The sequence below is a fragment of the Diplotaxodon limnothrissa genome, linkage group LG14 (genome assembly GCF_057381915.1).
Source record: "Diplotaxodon limnothrissa isolate DT_005_m linkage group LG14, D_limnothrissa_male_GT1.1, whole genome shotgun sequence".
Lineage (NCBI taxonomy): Eukaryota > Metazoa > Chordata > Actinopteri > Cichliformes > Cichlidae > Diplotaxodon > Diplotaxodon limnothrissa.
The window spans coordinates 12,360,613-12,380,342 of NC_140609.1; the positions used below are offsets into that span (position 1 = coordinate 12,360,613).

The following is a 19,730-nucleotide window of genomic DNA, read 5'->3' on the forward strand; positions in this document are numbered from 1 at the left end:
TGTACTAATAACAGAGTTGCAGCAACTGAAGATACATAATTTAAACAATTATTCACCACACATTTATTTAACTCAGCTTTTTAACTAAGCATTACTCCATTACCAATTGATTAAATTATGTATTCTAACTGAGGAAACGTAACTTTTATACTTCTTTAATTGGCGATTCTGTTCTGAGACATTAGAAGTTAGAGACACCAGCAACCATGGTCAATTATCTTCCAGGGGCCGGAGAAGGTGACATTGAGGAAAATTTAAAACTGCTGGCTAAGGGTAAACGTAAATTGTCATGTTTCAGCTGTGTACAGGCAGGAGAAGGACCCAAACGCAAAACTCACGACAACAAAATTAAATTCAAAAAGCTGCTTTATTGCAGAATGGCATGGTAAACTAAACTAAATTAAACTGGGACATGGATAAACTGACACACAAGGAAACACAGCCGTGAGGGGGACTACGACACTGACAAAGAGAAACACAGGGCTTAAATACACTGAGGGATAACGAGGGAATGAGAGACAGAAGGAGAGCACAGCTGGAAGTAATCAGGTTGGACGGAAAGGGAAGCAAAACTAGAAACACTGAAGGGCAAGGGGGACTTAACAGGGGTTGGAAGACACAAGGGGAATCTAATAACAAAGAACTAGAAAAACTCATGAGCTTAATTATATAAACATCCAAATAAACTAAACTCAAAACACTGGGTCATAAGACCCAGGATCGTGACATAAATTCAGTACAATTATAATTCACATCGGCAGTAATGATACCCAGTTACGTCAATTGGAGGTCACCAAAATGAATATTGAATCGGTGTGTAACTTTGGAAACAATATTGGAGTCTGTAGTTTTCACCGGTCCCCTCCCCAGTCAGACCAGGAGTGACATATTTAGCCGCATGTTCTCCTTGCTGGCTGTCTGAGTGGTGTCCAAAAAACGATGTGGGCTTCATAGATAATTGGGAAACTTTCCAGAGGAAACCCGGTCTTGTTAGGAGAGACAACATTCCTTAGATGGAGCCGCTCTCATTTCTAGAAATTTATTTCTAAATACAATTTATTAAACACATATTAAAAACATGACTATCCAGAGTTGGGATCAAGAAGCAGACTTGCAGTCTTACATGCCTCTCTTCTCTCCTCCCAGCAAAACACCGACTTAAATGAGTCAAAACCCCGGAGTCATACTAACTATCAGAATCCTTGAAGCACAGGCCGAGTGCTATGAGATTGACTCTAAGATCACAACCTGATTAAAAACAGAATCTAACATAAACATTCTTGAGATTACGGGATGGCAAAAAATGTACTTTAAAACAAGATCTTCTTGTTTCATTGGGACAGTAAAGTCCCATAAGAAAGAATAGGCATACCTGTGTAAGAACAGGTATCACTGCTATGGAGTTTAATGTTTTACATGCAGACTCAGGGCTGCTAGTCTCCTCTCGGCATTTAAACATTGGTAATTTAGAAACTCACAGTTCAACAGCACAACACTGTGTTTCCTTTTTACATCAAACATTTCTTTCAGCCATCTGTTTTTATCAGTGGATACATGACTAACTTTTATTCAATAGCCACAAATTACACAAATCCAAGATTAAATATTTTATTTATCAAAGACATGTGATTACACATTCATCAAGGAGCTAAGCACAGTGTAAGAAAAACTTTATAAAGTAATAATAAATGTTTTATAAAAATCATATTCTCTGATGATCACATTACACGTGTCACATCTGTTTTTTGTTTTTTTCACTTTGGACTGAACATGGTAACGCCTGGACCTAAAATATCAGGGCTGATTTTTTTGTCCCAGTCCAGGCCTGCAGCCCTCCGTTAAGAAACCATGTTCTGATCTCATTTCCACATTGATACAACCGTGATGAGTTTAGTTTAGTGCGCTTTCATTGAATCCGTTTGATCTTTATTTAAGGTCATTGGTTGGATACTTAAATGTAAAAAACAGAAACTCACTCGATCAAATTGTTAAGTGGTTGAGCAGGCTGATCCACAGCTGAGCAGAGCATCCCTGTACACCAGACCGTTACAGCAGTTTGCTGGTTTGATTTGTCTTGATGGCTCACACCTGTTGCATAGTGAGTTTCAGTTTCTACCTTCTGGGCAAAGGTTCCTGGTTTCAAAATGTAAAACATGGAGGTTTAAAAATAGCTTTGTTGTAGCAGCCATTACTCAGATGAACAAGTTATAGTTTGTTTGTGGTTGTATTAAGAGTATGTGATGGATGGCTCATGACTGCAGAACAAATCTAGCTATGCATTCCCTCTGCTGGCCTTGATTTCACTCGCTGTGAGACATGGCTGATGATGAGGTCTCATTTGTTAGTGGAAATTATGTCCAGCTGTTTACTTACATGACATGAATTAAAAAGTGAAAGATATGCATTGGAATAAGGAAGAATTTTGCTTCACTATGACTTTGAATTTAAGCTGCATATTTTCCTCAACCATGATTAAAAAATGTGTTGAAAGACAGAACTGGCCAGGTGTGTTGGTCTTTTTAAATATTTTAAAATTAAATTATTTTTTTCATGGTGACTCATTAGAAGGAATGATGGGTCCAAACTCATGTGTGTTGTTATTTGTTTAATATTTGATGCTTTCAAGCAAACAGCAACATTAAAGTTAGAATAAAAAAGCAATCATCTCTGGTACTCTTACAAAGCTGACTTTGGACACATGCAGCATAAAATAAGGCACATTAGATAATAAAGTTGGACGATGCAAAGATTAATGTGGATGAAGTATGAAGTAAATCTGCTTCTGTGTATGAATCATAAAGAAGTTGTTAGTTTATAAAAAACTCAGAGGCCAAGGGCAGTTTTTTGCACACTGCAGCCCAACAATATATTTCCGGCTTCCACACACTCTGTCACAGACGATGCTGGAAAAAAAAGGAACACACAAAACAAAATAACCAGTTAGCATTAATCTTAACGACTGTAGCAACTCAGTATAGCCATCACAAACTGAATGCTTATTTTTGTGTTTACTACCTTTTTGCGCACTGAGCCATGACACAGCCTTTGCAGCCAGAAGCTCCCACTCGTCCTTTGCATCCATCTTGAAACCATGAAGCCAGATCAGAGCCAGAATGGTGGCCCACACTTCACTGCTGGCCTAGCGTATAGAATCAGAAGTCATGTAGTTAAATATTAAATTAAGTGAGGCAGCATGCAGATGTTCGTTAACATGAGTGTGTAATTTTGAAAATTCAATTTTGAAATCATTTTAATGAATACGTTACAAACACCCACTATTACTGTGTTATTATTTATTTAATAGCCCACCTTTTCAGGCTTTGACTTTTCCACCTCCTCGTTGGTCTTTCCCAGTGCAGCAGCCAGAGCTGGATCAAGCAGCCAGCAGCCAGACGCCTTCTGGAGGGAGACTAACTGTAGCAAAGGGTCTCTGGGTGGCTTCTTAGCAGGTGGAAATTCTTCATCCGGCAGTGCTAAAGGGGAAATTTAAATACAAGTACATTCATAAAGTTTTTTATGCTGATCACTCTCCTTCTATTTAGTTAATAAAATCATCTTAATTGGGGGGAATTAACAGAGCAATATTTTAGAAAAAGAGTTTAGTTAATTAAGAAAATAGTTCCATTGATTCGGTTAGCATCCACATGTTGCAATCTTTTTTTCCTCACATACAAGGTGTTGAATAATCGAGCTCCACCTTATATTAAAGACTTTATAGTATCGTATCAGCCGCTCTCTGACTGAGCTGTTCTTGTGTTTAACTCCTGTGGAACCAGCTCCCAGTTTGGATTTGGGTGACAGACACCCTCTGTACTTTTAAGACTATGTTAAAAACTAGGGGTGGGTTTTTATAATCGATTTATCGATTAAAATTGATTCTGGCTTGGATAACGTGAAATCGATTCATTAAAATCCTGAATCGATTTTTTAATATAAATTTATTTTGCCCGAAATGCCAGAATCTCTGGTGAAACCTCAAAATTTCAACAACCACCAAACAGCTAAGACAGTAAATGAGAGCAGGAACACGGATTCTGCACAAAGACGTAAACACACAGCGCGGACCCGCGGATCAGAATCAGTGAGATGTCGCCTTTCTCACCTGACGGCACGGACACGGTCCGTGCTGAAAGCCGACAGCTCGCTGATTCTGATGTTTCGGCGGGTCCGCGCTTTGTGTTTACGCCCTTTCTGTGCTGATTCTAAAGCTGTTAGTTTTATCTCTCTCCAAACAATATTGACCGAACCAGCAGCAAAAGAAGATCCAAACTAAGCTTCACGAAAACATCGTCATGAATTTCCTCTGACTTTTGCTGTTTTGCTTCCACCACACTTCATGCACAGCTCTCTCTCTCTCTCTCTCTCTTCAAGAACAGTTTCCCGTCTAAAAATCTGTTTTCTGCATCATTCGCTTGCTTGTTACGCACAAGTCTACTGTTGTTTACAGCGCACTGGGTCGCTGGTTTTTTTTCCTTTTACATACTTCCGAAGAGAAAACCTAATTTCTGCCGTTCAATACTGAACAAATTTAAACTTTCTAAAATTGTGCAAAATGCAAAACGCTTAGCCGTGTCTCTAATAAAACTGCTGTAACGTCAGAGGTAACGTTTATATGTTGATTAATGGTTTTCTTTTGTTTTTGATGTACTGCAGAATATTTTCATAAAATCCCAGGCCAGGAAAATCACCTTCATGTTTTTCTGTGTTTTATGTTCAGCTACTTTGACACAAAGGCATCTGCTGTGACGCTCACACCTTTGATAAAGTCTTGCGTGTGTCAGCTTCCTTTTTATAGATACAAAAATATGTAAATCTACTGATCTGAATTATAATATTTCTGACTGTCAAAATTTCCCAGATTCAAATCGAATTGAATCGAATTGAATCGAATCGAATCAAATCGTGGATCGTATCGATTCGGGACCTTGTGAATCGGAATTGAATCGATTCTAGAAATCAGTGACGATACCCAGCCCTATTAAAAATGTCCCTTCTTGATAAAGCATATAGTTAGGGCTGGATCAGGTGACCCTAATTCCTTCCTTATTTATGCTGCATTATGTCTAGACTGCCGGGAGATTCCCATGATGCATTGAGTAATTCTTCTTCAGTCACCTTCTTCACTCCCTATGTGTTTATACACCTCTCTGCATTATTCTTCCTCTCTGGCTCTCTTCCACAGTGTGTCTTTGTCCTGTCTTCCTACCCTCATCCCAACCTGTCGCAGCCAGGAGGGAGTTTTTCCTTCCCACAGTCACCAAAGCGCTTGCTCATAGGGGGGTCATATGATTGTTGGATTTCTCTCTTTTTTGTATTACTGTATACAAAAGGTATTTTATGAATTTCACCAGGTTCTGTACTAGGACCAATACTTCTTATGTTACACCTGTTTAGGCAGTATTATTAGAAAACACTGAACTCTTTTGCATTGCTTTGCAGATGACTCTCAACCCATGAAACCAGATGATACAAAACGAATTAAAACGAATTAAACTACAGTCTTAAAGATATTAAGGTCTAGATGACTTTTGCTGTCCAACTAAAGATAAACGTGTCTATCTAAAACAAAGAAGTCAAAACAGATACCTCCGTAATAGCACTCGTCTTCGAATTCTGGAAGGTTTCCATAATCCACCTCACAATCTGCTTTTTCAAAGGAAATTCAACACTGAGCACACACACTTGAAGTTGTAATCAAAATTAATACATTTTTCCCCTCATTACACACTGAATGTAGTAGCATGCTCAACACTTAACAAAATGTAAACCTCTGTATTTTAAAATTTTGAAATTTAAAATTAATAGTAGAAAAATCAAAATTACACTTGGAAAAGAATCAGTACATATTCAAGTGTGTCCATTTAAAGCAAAGAAGTCAAAACAAATACCTTCAGAGTCATCCATTGCACAATAGTACCGTAAACCTGCTTTTTCAAAGGAAATGCAACAGTGAGCACACACACTTATAATTCTACTCCCAATGAAAACACAAGTAAACATTTTTCTTTCATTGCATGCAAAATTTAGTAGAAGCTTAACTGATGTGGGATCTCATTTTACTTGTCTGACGAGAATTTGTCAGCATGAGCAAATCATCTGACGTTATATAACTCAGACTAACTCGGTCTGTGTCAGCAATCCCAAAACTAACTACCAGAAAATAAAAACCCACCCCAGACTGAAGAAGTCACTTGGATGAGTGATCAAACATTACTCCCACTGAAAACGCTTCATCCAGTGAACTTTACCGTATTTTCCGCAATCTAACGCGCACTTAAAATCTTTTAATTTCTCTCAAAAATCGGCAGTGTGCCTTATGTATGAATTCTGGTTGTGCTTACCGACCTTGAACTGATTGTACACGGCTCAAAAATCAGTCAAAAATGTCTTCGTGCGACATTGGTAACCTACAAAGCCGCACTGCTTGATGGATTGTCGGAGCATTACGGCTGCCTACTCAGGAGCCTCGCGGAGTAATCTGGGTCCAAAACTCTGTCCGCTTCAGGTCCCAAAGTCAAACGAAGACTGCAGCATCACTGAGAGCTAAAAACTGCCTGAATGCTTTCATTCTTAATAAAATGATCAGCGTTGCTGCTTTTCCAGGTGTAACAATTAAGTTTAACATCCAGGCATCCATGAAAACAGAATTCATGAACTTTCTGAAAAAATTTAAACGTAAAGCTTTGCTATCAGTTCCAACATAAATGAAGACAGAAAACTAAACAGCAGGGGTGTCACTAGGTTTTAAGGACAGGGGGGGCTTAGCCCCCAAGAGATGCACACGACATGAACGAACGTAGTGAATGAGCACAAAATTTCACAAACAGAAAACAAAGACTGAGAAATTGTTTTCCTACTTTTTTGGACAGATTAAACATCCTAGGCCACCAATAGATCTATTGTTTTATTTCAGTCTGCTTTATAATACAGTACAACAAAAAAACAGAGGAAATGTGTTTGCTGCATCAATAACAAGAAAAAAACTGAAAATAAAAAAGTACATTTTTCTGGCTGCAATCACCAGTTACTTGGTGGGTGGAAGCATCAAAGAATGACGTCTGTTTTTAAGAGTGGCAAATCGGTCAATCACTCTGTTGTGACTCAGATGCTGAAGCGTGTCTTTTTCAATAGACATGACTGCAAGACTGTGAAGTCTTTTCTGACCCATTGTTTGACGCAGCCAGGAGTGCAGCCGACGCAGTGCACTAAAGGACCGTTCGCACGAGCAGCTGCTGACAGGCACTGTTAGGGCAACTTGGATGGTTGCCTTCAGAGAGGGAAACATGTCTGAATCAAGGAGGTTGTACACAGACAACATATTTTTGGGTGGACATCCACCCTCTGTTTTCCGGGTAAGAAAGTTTCTGGCCACCAGAACCACCTCTTTTTTCAGGTCAAGTCTGTAGTGCTTTGCAAGTTCATTCAAGTGTGGTTCACTCAAGAAGTTCTCAGATTTAGGACTGCATGCCTGGACGCCTTTTAGCAGCCCTGCATCTACACTGCAAAATCTTTGATCAAGCTCGCCAACCATCCGATCCACACAAGGGAAAAGTAACTCTCTTTTCAATGTGTCTGAGTTGTTCAATTCAGTGCGTGAACCCACAGTTGCCTCCAGGACAAAATCCTCCATTTTCCTCTGTTTGTGCCTTGTCTTGGCACCTGGTTCAGGGATACTGTGGGTGTTACATAGGGCCTTGGTTTTCTCATACAGCTCTGTAGCAAATGCATCTGAGTGTTTGCCCTTAAGTGTGTCACACAGAGCTGGTTTGCAGATAAAAGCTTCTGCCAGGTCTAAAGTCTCTTTCTGCAGGAATTTGTGGAGTCCTTCGGTTACAGACAGAATCGACTGAAACATCAGTAGTGCATAGACTGCTGAGAACTTGTAGAGCTTTGCTCTGAGACCAACAGCTATGGGGGATCCAATTGCAGATAGGCACTCCAAAATGGCAGGCAATGTCTCAAGAACTGCACTGATTGATCGCAACTGACATGCCCAGCGAGTGTTTGAAAGTTGCACAAGCTCAGTTTTTGTCAATCCAAGCTTTGCCTGAGTCTCCATGAACTTATGATGATTGACTAGGGAGGTGCTGAAGAAAGAATACACACACTCCAACAAGCTGAAAAGCTCCACAGCCTCTGGGACAGCCTTGCAAGTATTGCACAAAACCAGGTTGAGTTGATGAGCATAACAATGCACATAGATAGCCTCAGGATGGAGCCTTCTAAAATGTGCTTGTACACCTCCAGTGGAGCCACTCATAACGGCTGCACCATCATATGTTTGTGCTACACACTTAAGCTCTGCAAGACCATAGTTTTGGATCTGCTGCTGAATCTCATTTGCAATGGACTGGGCATCAAATGATTTTATCTCTGCAAGTGCAAGGAAACGCTCCTTCACTGCCCCCTCTGACACGTACCTGACACAAACAGCTAACTGCTCTGCCTTTTTATCCCTTGCCTCATCCACCATGATGGAATAGACTTTAGACTTTGTCATTTCAGATACAATGACACTAGTAACTTCCTGGGCACAACAGTCAATCATGTCATTCTGGGATGTTGGTGAGATATACTGTGCATTTGATGGGGGATTATGTTTTTGAAGAAAAGGATCAAACTTCTTCAAAAGCTCCATGCACGCAAGAAAATTCCCTCTGTTTGGGCTGTCTTCACCTTCATCATGACCACGAAAAGGGAGTCCCTGTCTCCCTAACATAGAGGTGACTGCAACAATTCGTCTGAGATACTCTCTTCTTTCGACTATCTCACTCACATTTGCAGTTGCTATCATCTGTGCAACGTTTCCCTGTTTGCTAGTTCCCTGGTAGCTTTTCCATGTAACAACACTTGAACTTGCCTGTTGACCTTTTTCTCCCTCAGCCACTCCTTCTGCCTCACCCTTCAAGATACATTAAAACATACTGAATTGTAATGTAAATTGCTAATATCATGACTTCTGCTCCCGCTCCACAGTAATTTGTTGCTCCCAAATATTTTGAAGTTACAAACATTATATTTTGAGCACGCATGTGACTAAAATGGTTGCAATTTAAAGCCCTGAAAAATATTACTAAATTACTTGAATTGAAGTAATATTAAAATAGAACCCTCAAAAATATGTGAGTCAGGCTAATTTGACTTATATACATATCTCTCTCTTTGCTCTCTCCACTTTCTAACCTTGACTCTCCTAAATAAAAGCTCAAGTTAAACAGGTCTTATATGTTGTACCGTGACTGAAATGTTTCATATTTCATATCCATATTGAGTCCCATAAAATTCTAATCAGACTGTCCTTTGACTCACCTCTCCAGCAGACGTCTCTCCCCTCTGCCTCTCTGTGCTCCTCTGCCCTGACTCCTACAGGTTAATGGGGATGGAGTGATTATTATTATTTCCACTGATGATAACCATACCTGAATGAGCTCAGCTGGATTTTTCAGAGCTAAAACGAGTGACAGAAATTAACATTATGCTAACAATTTAACTTAGTGCGCTAGCCAGGTTTTTATTTACAAAATGGGGAGCACCTGGTTCATTATTTACATGGGATTCTCTGCTGTTAGCTGGAGCTAACTAATTGTTACTACCAGCCAGTGATGAAGACTTACTTTCTTGAAAAACTTGCGTATATCCATTATTTCTTGCCGTTTGCCACATGCACGCTAGTGTTTCTGCAGGTGTATACGAGCGGAGTGTAAAGTAGCAGTGAAAACGAGGACTGGATTTTCAGTCATGTGGATGTCCCCTGTGAACAACTGGAAGGGATTGGATAACGAAGCACTGACGCTACCTTAACAATGGAAAGCGAAAGGGACCAACCGAGTTATGATCATATTTGTGTGAATAGCGACAGGTTTATATTATTATTTCTTTAAACTCATATTCCTGCATCTTTATATTGAATTTGTCTGCAAGTTCTGTAAAAAAAAAAAAATCGAATAAGTTAAAAAAAAAAAAAAAATAATAAAAAAAAAACCCCCACCAAATTATTTAGGGGGGCTTAAGAATATTTTAGGGAGGCTTCAGCACCCCTAAAATAGGCCTAACGACGCCACTGCTAAACAGCAATAACTTTTGTACGGTTACTGAAGTTGGGCTAGCTGGTATATAATGATGTGCTAAGTCATTGCTAGCGACACAGCTATGTTAGCATAACATAAACACAGTGAAGCTGGAGGAGGAACACTAACTTTTGTCTACTTGATAAAAGTTAAAGTGAGGGTTAGGGACAAATGCAGTCAAATGACAGGACGCTGAAAACGGACCAAACTTCAGTGCTTAATGCATCTTATAATCCAGTTCGCCTAATGGTCTGAAAAATACGTTACTTTCAAGCTCCCAGGCCTCTGGAAGAAGATGTGAGCTTGAAGGACAGACTGTCCGCAGGGGCAATAGGTGAATTCTTTATATATTTTGTGTGTCAGCGTGTGTGTGCGCGTGTGTGTGTACTTTTACTTTTAAAAGGGAGTTTTTCCTCCCAGTCACCAAAGCGCTTGCTCATAGGGGTCGTATGATTGTCGAAGTTCTCTCATTTTGTTTGTATTATTGTATACAAAAGGTATTTAAAAAAGTGCATTGAAGTGGTTTGAGTCATATGTATTTAATAGTCTCCAATTTGTTCTTATAACTAATTATTCTTTTTCACACACAAACACAAACACACACCTGTGATTGTAGAAGTACTCACACTGTGTTTGCAAAGGTAACAAACCTTGTACTCACCAGGTGAAAAACTGGAAATATTAGCTGTTAGACAGCAAGGGGTAGCAGCAAATCCCATTAGACCAGCCACTAATAAGATAAGATAAGATAAGATAAGATAAGAATGCCCCCATAACAATATGAAGTAGATAGGATTGCTTAGGGCTGCTCAATTAATCGAATTTTAATCACGATTACGATCTGGGCTTTCAACGATCATTAAAAATGACTGAGCCGATTATTAGCCCCTCCCTCGTGCTTTACTCTCGCGCTGCTCCGTGTGGCAAATCGAGCGCACCTCTCTGCATTTCGAACACGCGTCACAACAATTAAGAGGACCCGAGGGAAGCTCGGAAAGCTAAGCAGAAGTTATTTGGAGAGGAGAGTGACTGCCGTTGGTTGAAAAGAGAGGTAAAGAAAACTTCAGTGGTGTGGAAACATTATGGGTTCGCGGAGTCAGACGTGGATCAAGTAGACACAGTGTGTAAACTTTGCTATGGTGTCGTAGCTGCACCACAGAGCAACACTGCAAAGTTCACTAAACATAGATGTTTACATTTTTCATTTATTTTTTATATTGCAAACATTTGCACTGTTATCAGTATTTGCACACTATTTTATATTATTTTTTGACAATCTTTAAAGTCATTATTCAATACATTGTTATTGTTAAATAAATATCGTCAAATAATCGAGATCTCAATTTCAGTGAAAATAATCGCGATTATCATTTTTGCCATAATCGAGCAGCCCTAGGATTGCTCATTATACTTGGAATATCTCGGTGCAGAAGAGGTCCTTGAATCTCCTTGTTGTTGTCTTTATTGACAGCAATGAAAGCAGTGAAAGAACTGCTCACTCCTGATTGGACACTCAGCTGCACCACCTTCTTTTTTACTTCTTCTTTTTCCTCATTGTTTTCTGCTTCCATCTCTAGCAAGCAAATAAGAGTCCGAGCAGCTAACCTGTGGACTATTAAGCTACAGACAAGAGAAAATATTGGTATGGTGACATGGTCACAATGACCAATATTTTTTAGATCATACAGACATAAAAAGTAAGCTTTTGTAAAGTAAATATGTAATTGTACCAGTGGATTAACAGCTCATTTACCCAGTGTCCTCTGCAGGTCTGAGACTGAAGTGCAGCTGGTTCTCAGAGGGATGACCTGCCAGGCTGTACTTCACCATCACACAGCCCTCTGCTGCCTCTGAGCTCTGACACAGAATTACAGTGTTAAACCAATTTCATTTTATTTCAAAACATGACAAGCATAAACACAGAGATTGTTCACTGTGAGAAGATGCTGTTCCTACCTGTCCAGTAAGCTGTGCATAAATCAGTGACCTTTTACCCTGGAAAATGGTTGTGATTGGTGGAGAGAGGACGGTGACAGTTGATCCCTTTGGTAAATCCCATGTAACAGAAACATCTTCCACAGCTGGCTGCAGAGCAAATCGCAGCGACTGCATCACCTGATGAGTATAAAAACCAAAATCATATCTTCCATCCAAACTAAAAACAAATAAAACAAACTAAAAACACAATTTTTTTTTTTACTGTAATTGTTATGAGTCATTGTCTTACTTTTGGTTGCATCCTGTCAGTCCCTGTGATGAACTGAGCGTGACCTCCTCCTTCCTTGGCCATCCCATTGATGAGAGCAGAGCTGGCCCCTTCCCCAATCCCAAAAGAGAAACACCTGCAATACAACAGCTGTTTTTAAAACACACAGGCATGGTACACGGCACATGTCATCATCTTTTTCTTGTTTTACCTGTGGGAGCCTGAATTCTTCTTCACCAGATCGATCACTTCTTTGGTGTTCCCCACCTCTCCATCAGTAAAGACAAACAGCTAGAGAGGAGAGTTTACACACAGTTTTTCATCTACACGGCCTGAAACACAACTCTCTGATATGTAATCAAGTATGCGGTCAGTAAACTGTTTTAACCAGTAAAAAAAAGAAAAGAAGAAGCTTTAAGCAAGAGTGAGAGGAACAGTAGGAACCACTCAACAGATCAACTCATGTATAATTAGCAGATTATATGAGATATGTTACGACTGATACAGGGCTTGGTTCATGGTCAACTTACATGTTGGAGTAATGAATGAGAAAAAAGGAAGGACAAAAGGATGACATCAAGGTGTGTGTGTGTGTGTGTGTGTGTGTGTGTGTGTGTGTGTGTTACCTGTCTAGGCTGAGTGGGAATGCAGGGCTGGCTGTAAATATGTTTGAGGGGCTCCAGGATTTCTGTTCCTCCAAGATCAGCCTCCATCTGCTCAACTTTCTTCAGAGCCTCCTCCATGGTCTTCTCACCATACTCTACACTCTTACTGCCATGACAAACACACAAGTGAGATCAAACATAACCTGGAGTTTTGCAGAATCATCCAAAGGCAACATGTTGACTAACAGCAGGGAAGATATCTTATCACACATTTTGTCATGGTCCCCATGTCTGCCCGGCAGGCTCCACAAGGCCACATGTGTTTTTGTTTACATTCTCCTCTCTCCTCCCCGTCAGGATGGAGCTCACTGCAGGCTCCCGCCCTTGGCACACAAACCTGCTTCTCGTCAGGCTCTAATTATGGGTTGGACTCTTAAGGCCAGGACGCAGACAGCCTCATCGCTGGATGATTGTGCTAGACAAGTCAGTGAACCTCAGCCTTGTATCTTTAAGCTCTGTGAACTTGCTGTGATCTCTGCGTAACCTCACTCTCTCCTGTGCACAGTTTCCGCGGACCTGTGACCAACCCGTTGTTTGAACCTTTGTAAAGAAGAGGAGCTAGCGTGTATGTGATTCCCTTCCCGGACTTCCCTTTTGGACCCAGGACCCCCACTATCACCTCACTGTATATATCTGCACCTGGTGACTTAAATAAACGTTGTTTCCACTGAACTCTGCTCTGCGCCTGAGTCCTACTACAACGCATGACACATTTACAGTAAAAAGTGACAGAAAAGTGATATCACTGAGATCATATGAATATAACTCACGGGAAGATGTGTTCATAACTGGACCCAAAACTGTAAATGTTGAAATAGCAGCCCATTGGTAAGCTCTTCAACAGGAGCAGCAGAGTGTCCTTCAGGGAAGAGAGAAAAGATGGTGAGGCCACTGTGTGAGAGGAACAATTTAAGGAAATATTTTGTAACACTAACACCACATCATAAATACCTTAGCACTGCTGATCCGAGTTTCCTGCTGCTCAGTGTTATTCGTAGCACAGTCCATACTTCCAGATCGATCCACTAAGAACACAAACTCTCCACATGAAGCCGTTGAAGACATCACAGACTGGGGGAACTCAGGGTACAGACTCACCATCACCACTGGATCACCCATCAGAGAGCCTGAAACACATGAAAAGGACAGAAAAATGTCAAGTTTACATTTCATAATAGCTCCAACACAATTAACTTTTAGGTTGAAGAAGAACAATAGTTTTTATTTGCAAACTAATGACTTCTCTCATTTGCTCTCACCCGGCTCAGCAGAGGCCTGTCCTGCCTCCACCACAGCAGTGGGCTGGTGGGCGTCTTTGTAATAAATCAGCAGTTCAACATCTCTGTCAAACTTGTGTCCTGCAGCCAGCTTGACCTGCACACCACAAACACATTCATATTTATTCATCAGTAACAAGTAACAACCACACACAGCAGACACATCAGCACTCTACCTACCGTGGCCTGGGTTTGATCAGTGTTGAGGTACTGCAGAGGGTCCAGGGAGCAGTTGGACTCTACTTTAGAGACTGGACGAGGAGAGGACACTCGGGCAGAAAAAGACAGACTGTAGGGCACCAGAGAGGCTGGAACAGAAGTCACCTGGACACCTGCACCTTCACTACCTGCACACAGCATCAGGTAAAATATGCTGTAATTAATGAGGTATAATACAATCAAATAATTTAGGCTGTAAAGACTCTCTGGTTCACATGGTAGTACAGATAAAATGAGGAAAGCATTTTGCTCAGGAAAAACAAAACTACTTTACAGCTGTTTTAATTCAAAACAATGAAAAAGTGACAGAAAAGGAATAACTTGACTTTTATGACCTACGGATGGAATAATGAACCATATCGGTAACAAAACACAAACATCATTTTTTGCCTATTCCTTCTTCAGAAAAAACAAAAAATCTGTTAGGGTGATATAAAATTTCATGTCAGCGAGAATTAAATAGTGTTAAGTATATAAACCTCTTTATGATCTAACTTTTGGAAAAAATAAGGGAAACTCCATATAAACACACCAGTCCCAACAAGGTTTTATGAGGTGTTTGTGCTGATACGTTGGGGTTGGTTTTCTCTGATTGTGACGCTATGCATTACGGTCAAATATCTCCAGTTTTGGGTTTGTTTGTCAGAAGGGCATCTTTCAAGAAGTCTTGTGATTGGTTCAGGTGCAACTTTGAAAACATGCTGCCAATGTCTTTTTGAGAAAAGAAGTTTTCTCCTGCAACCCCTAAAAAATAAGCCACACTTGTTCAGTCTTATTCTAATACCTCGAAATCTAACATTTGATATGCTAGCTGAGGCCTGTAGAATCTGAGATACAGCTTTTGGGCTTTTTGTAATTTCTCTGAGGATGCACTAAAGCTTTTCACTGGACTGGAACATTTCTTTTTCACAGCTTTTTATATTTGGTAATCACAATGTGATGAGAAGTGAATCCTTTTTCTTGCAGAAAATCAAGTTGAAACTTGACCTAATTATCTTCCAGATTTTTCGCACTGTATGTGTTTTCCTGTATGTGGCAACAGTTTCATATCTGGTTCTGTGTTCACATCTTACAGTAACTGGCAAAGTTGGAAGATGGTTTTTTTTGTGTTCTGTCAGTGGTGTGAAGGTTGGAAGGTGGTTCAAGACTTTGACTGATATAGTTGAAGCATTTCTGGTCCAAGTATTCTGAAGTTGTCCTACCCTGAGGTTGGTATCGAGGGTTGAGCACACCAGGCAGACAGAACCTCAGACTATCATCAGCCTGCACAGCCAGCTCAGTGACGTACTCCAACCTGATGGAGGCGCTCTCTCCTGGAGGCAGGCTGCCCACACGCAGAGAGAATATATCTGGACTCTCATCACTCTCCTCCAATAGGAAGGCCTGCTGACCGGAGCTCAGAGCATCATCATACTCCTCACGAGCCTGAAGCACAGGTGACACATGTCAGTGACATTCACTGCGTTTATTTTGAAGCTCACTTATAATCAGGTTATATTTACTGTCCAGCTCACCTTCTGTTTCTCCTTCACCTCAGCTACAATCTGCGTCTGTCCAATCTGAGCGCTGAAATGACAGACAGCAGCATCTCCAGGCAGAGGGAAGACAAAAACAGCCTCTAATGGTTTGTCCTCCTTGTTCTCATAGTTCAGAGTGGAGACCACTGTAGCCACATGGTCCCTCACCTCCAGCTCCACCTCAATGCTCTTCAGAGGAACTGATAGAAAAATAATATTAGAATAAATACAAACCATACATCAGGGTATTATTATGTGCCATTACAACAACAACAAAATCTACATTTGAAGTTGTTTTAATTAACTTCTTTTCCATCAGTACCTGGTTCCTTCTGAAGAGTTAGCAGACCACAGCAATCCATTATCTTACCTGTAAAACAAGAACACTTAATACTGAAACTTTTACACTTTACAAATACGGAACATTCAAAACATATAGCCGCAGTCTGAGATAACGGGTATGTCGACCGTGGGAATAAACGTTCTCCGTTAACTACTTTCTTTTTTAGGCTCTGTGCCTAAAAAAAAAACCTTCATCAAATAAAGGAATCACTGTAAACATGGCGCTTCTGGTCGATTTTTAACCGAAACTCGTAACACAAATTGCTCCTGACCGATTTATGTTTTGAGTACAAGTTGCTTTGGTGATGTAAGCAGCTAAAAGGAGAGTCACTGTCGGGAACAGCTCGCTGACGCATTAATCAGAGTTTTTTGTAGAGGCCTCGGGTTTTGTTGCAGTCTTGTTTATTATTATAACCAGCCAAGCGTCCCTCTGACCGTGACTTTCACTTTCACATTAAACATGCCGTCTGTTGTATAACCCTGTGGACTTTCTCCACTGCATGACTGTAGACACACATAAACCGTGCATGATTCTGTGTGACAGCACCCACATGACAGCGATAAGCTTTCAGGTTTTCCTGTCAGTCCAGCTGCTGTAATAACGGACAGACTTACCTCAAAGAATGTACTGATGTTTCCGGTACAGTTTTACTGCAGCCCCCTCCTCTAAATACGTGAAGAATGGTGTTAAAACACGTAATGTTTTCGCTAACAACACTGACCTAACTGAAACAAGACTGCCACCGGGTATGCTCGATTTTCTTGTACGAGAGCACCCAGTGGCGTAGTGATGTGTCGGTCGCGAACGAAACGGCTATAAGAGCCGATTCTTTGAAGTGAACGACGCGACCCGGATCCTTATTGGGAGTCCTGTTTTTTTTCTTCCTTCTCTCACCCTCTCTATGGCACTTATTTCCACTTCCCTCCGCATGCGACCCTTGTGCTTTGCGCTGGGAAGAGGGGGGAGGGGCGGCAATCCGGTTGTTCAGTGATGATGTGACGAATCCTACTTCCGGGTCTAAAGTAGTCTGCGTTTAATATGGCTTTTGTGTTGTTAACACGTTTAATGTTATGTATTTTCTTCTATTTGATCTCAAAAAGCTCCTAAAACAGTCAGTGATCACTGTTGACCTCCCTCGGCTTTTATTACTGTAAATGCTGGCAAAGCCACTTTACTTTGCACTTTTATTTTGAAGAGTACCTTAGCACTTCCTCTTTTATTGTGTCAGACTTCCTGTTCTGTTCTCGGTGAGGCGACGCAAACATGTTGCTTCAGAGTGAGTAAAAGCGTTTGTTTTTGAGGGTACTCATGCAAAACTATGTGTTTTATTTATCTGTCACATGCTATAACTTTGAAAGTTTACTCAATGTGGTTGAATTCATTTTTATTGTGTATGCATGTCATTTGTTTGTGGTGTGGAAAGACTGGCTAAGAGATGTGCATGGAGGAGGTTGGCTAGCTGATTCAGCATGATTAGCACCCTTGGAAGCAGAAAGAGGTTGGTTAATGATTGCAAATGATTGTTTATGTATTTAAGAGACAGAATGGTTGTTGTTAATTCATTTTATTAAATGCTGTAACATAAGTAGTTTAAAAACTATTGATTTATGTCAATGTCACTATTTGAGTTAATCAAAATAATTTTCTATGGTAAAATGTGAACATTTCTGCACTTTTTACGTAAATGTTTAATGGTATTTGTTTGTGCATCTTTATAGTTTTCACGGTGCCATATTGTCGGTGGTTTAAAGAGGAGAGAATAAAGTTGCATCAGTCGAAGCTCTCTGCGTCACGAGTGGTAATTCCAAGTGGGCAGCTACAATTACCACTAATCATTTATTTAAGCTCAGTTTTTAAAACCTTAGGATGTAACTACAGCCCAGCCCATGCAGCAGTATATGAATGACTAACCTCGTATTGTGGATGGATTATCTCAGTTGTTCTCCTGGCTGAAGTTTGGTCCTTTTACAGCATCCTGCCATGCAATTACATTTTTTCCTGACCACCGAGAACACTCACGGTAACTTTTATCGAGTGGAAAAAAAGTTAGCTTGTTTATATTATGCTAACATAGCTGTGTCGCTAGCGGTCACGTAGCACATCATTATATACCAGCTAGCCCAACTTCAGTAACCCTACAAACGTCACTGCTGTTTAGTTTTCTGTCTTCATTTATGCTGGAAGTGATAACAGAGCTGTACGTTTTAATTTGTTTCCAAAACCCCACAGTCAGGACATGCTATATTGTATTTAGATAGAAGCTAGCGAGCTAACTCCCTGCTAACTTCTAACTCCGTTAAATGTCATAAATTCCGTTTTCATGGATGCCTGGATGTTAAACTCAATTGTTACACCTGGTAGAGCAGAACGCTGATCATTTTATTAAAGATGAAAGACTTTAGACAGTTTTTCAACTCTCAGTAATGCCATAGTGATCGTTTGATATATCAAATCAAATCAAATCAAATCACTTTTATTGCAGCGGAGTTTAGACCCAGACACGGCTAGTGACGTCAGACTGAACAACCGGATAGCACAGGAGAGAATATTGTCGTGTCCAAATTCATGGGCTGCATCCTCCTGAGGACGCATTTGTAGACCGATTACGTCACAGCGACGCACCGAAGGCTGTCCAAATTCGTAGACTCCTCCGAATGCAGCCTACAAATGCCTCCTCCTTTTCCCCGAATTTGAAGGATGGGTCAGGTGTGTCCTTCATGGCCTACCATATCCCAGAATTCATAGCGCGGCCCAGCCAAACTCCAGTTTCCAACAATGGCGGCCGCTACTAAGTTTTAAAATTACTCATACTAATCTTTCTGGGTCACAAAATAAACTTTTAACATATTTTCAGGCGAGAAAGTAGCTGTGTAAACATCAAATATCTGCTCGGTTTATCAAGATATCGCATATTTGCAAAAGTGCTTCGACGTTTTCGGAGACGTCTGCTACCCACCAGCTCGATAGCTAGCCGGGAGCTCGAGTGTTACTGATGCGGCCGAGAACGGCACAACTCCCGGCACATCATTTTCAGATCACCGCGGACTTTCGCTGCTCGGGTTAAACGTAATATATAAGTCACTTAGACAACCTAAAAATGTTATTGTTGGGCTTTTTTCAGTGTTTTGTTTGTTCGTGAGTAAATCGGTTTGGCTGAGATTAAAGTTATTAGATTAGATTAGATAAAATAAAACTTTATCAATCCCCCGGGTGGGTTCCTCCTTGGTTTTTACACAGCTGACTAAACATCAAACAGGAAACTGATTAAACAGAAGTATGAGACAGTCGAGAATTTACGCCAGTGTCGTTATATTTTAGATAGCAAGGAGCAGACGGCTGAGTTTATTAAACTTCACAGAGACAGCGGTGACGCTAATCAGAAGGCTAGACCGTCCAATTCCACTGCCGTTTACTTCGGGCCTACCCGACCTTCTGA

General features: G+C 40.6%; 1 protein-coding gene across 5 annotated transcripts; it reads right to left on the minus strand.

Moving 5' to 3' along the window:
- Window positions 1-2,599: 2,599 nt before the first annotated feature.
- LOC146618503 (von Willebrand factor A domain-containing protein 5A-like) lies at window positions 2,600-17,058 on the minus strand. 5 transcript variants are annotated; one of them, XM_085370335.1, is made up of 21 exons: window positions 16,909-17,058; window positions 16,274-16,321; window positions 15,949-16,151; window positions 15,637-15,859; window positions 14,396-14,562; window positions 14,198-14,312; window positions 13,890-14,065; window positions 13,709-13,797; window positions 12,900-13,044; window positions 12,485-12,564; window positions 12,295-12,409; window positions 12,024-12,182; window positions 11,821-11,924; window positions 11,479-11,687; window positions 10,729-10,797; window positions 9,310-9,363; window positions 5,889-5,924; window positions 5,587-5,643; window positions 3,310-3,473; window positions 3,016-3,139; window positions 2,600-2,903 (listed from the first exon to the last, which is right to left on the minus strand). In XM_085370335.1, exons 2-21 carry the CDS (start codon window positions 16,311-16,313, stop codon window positions 2,824-2,826), a joined length of 2,409 nt encoding a protein of 802 aa, XP_085226461.1. In that variant the 5' UTR covers window positions 16,314-16,321; window positions 16,909-17,058; the 3' UTR covers window positions 2,600-2,823. The 5 variants fall into 5 exon arrangements, with proteins under 5 accessions (XP_085226461.1, XP_085226460.1, XP_085226459.1 ...); XM_085370334.1 differs by having other exon boundaries at window positions 5,587-5,646; XM_085370333.1 differs by having other exon boundaries at window positions 5,889-5,927.
- Between the last annotated feature and the right edge of the window lie 2,672 nt (window positions 17,059-19,730).

Excerpts from the sequence above, each read along its gene's own strand:
- LOC146618503 (XM_085370332.1), bottom strand. The coding sequence starts at position 16,313 with ATGGATTGCTGTGGTCTGCTAACTCTTCAGAAGGAACCAG. Across the intron at positions 15,860-15,948 it reads AGGTGAAGGAGAAACAGAAG|GCTCGTGAGGAGTATGATGA; the intron begins GTGAGCTGGACA and ends CCTGTGCTTCAG. Across the intron at positions 3,140-3,309 it reads AAAAGTCAAAGCCTGAAAAG|GCCAGCAGTGAAGTGTGGGC; the intron begins GTGGGCTATTAA and ends TCTATACGCTAG.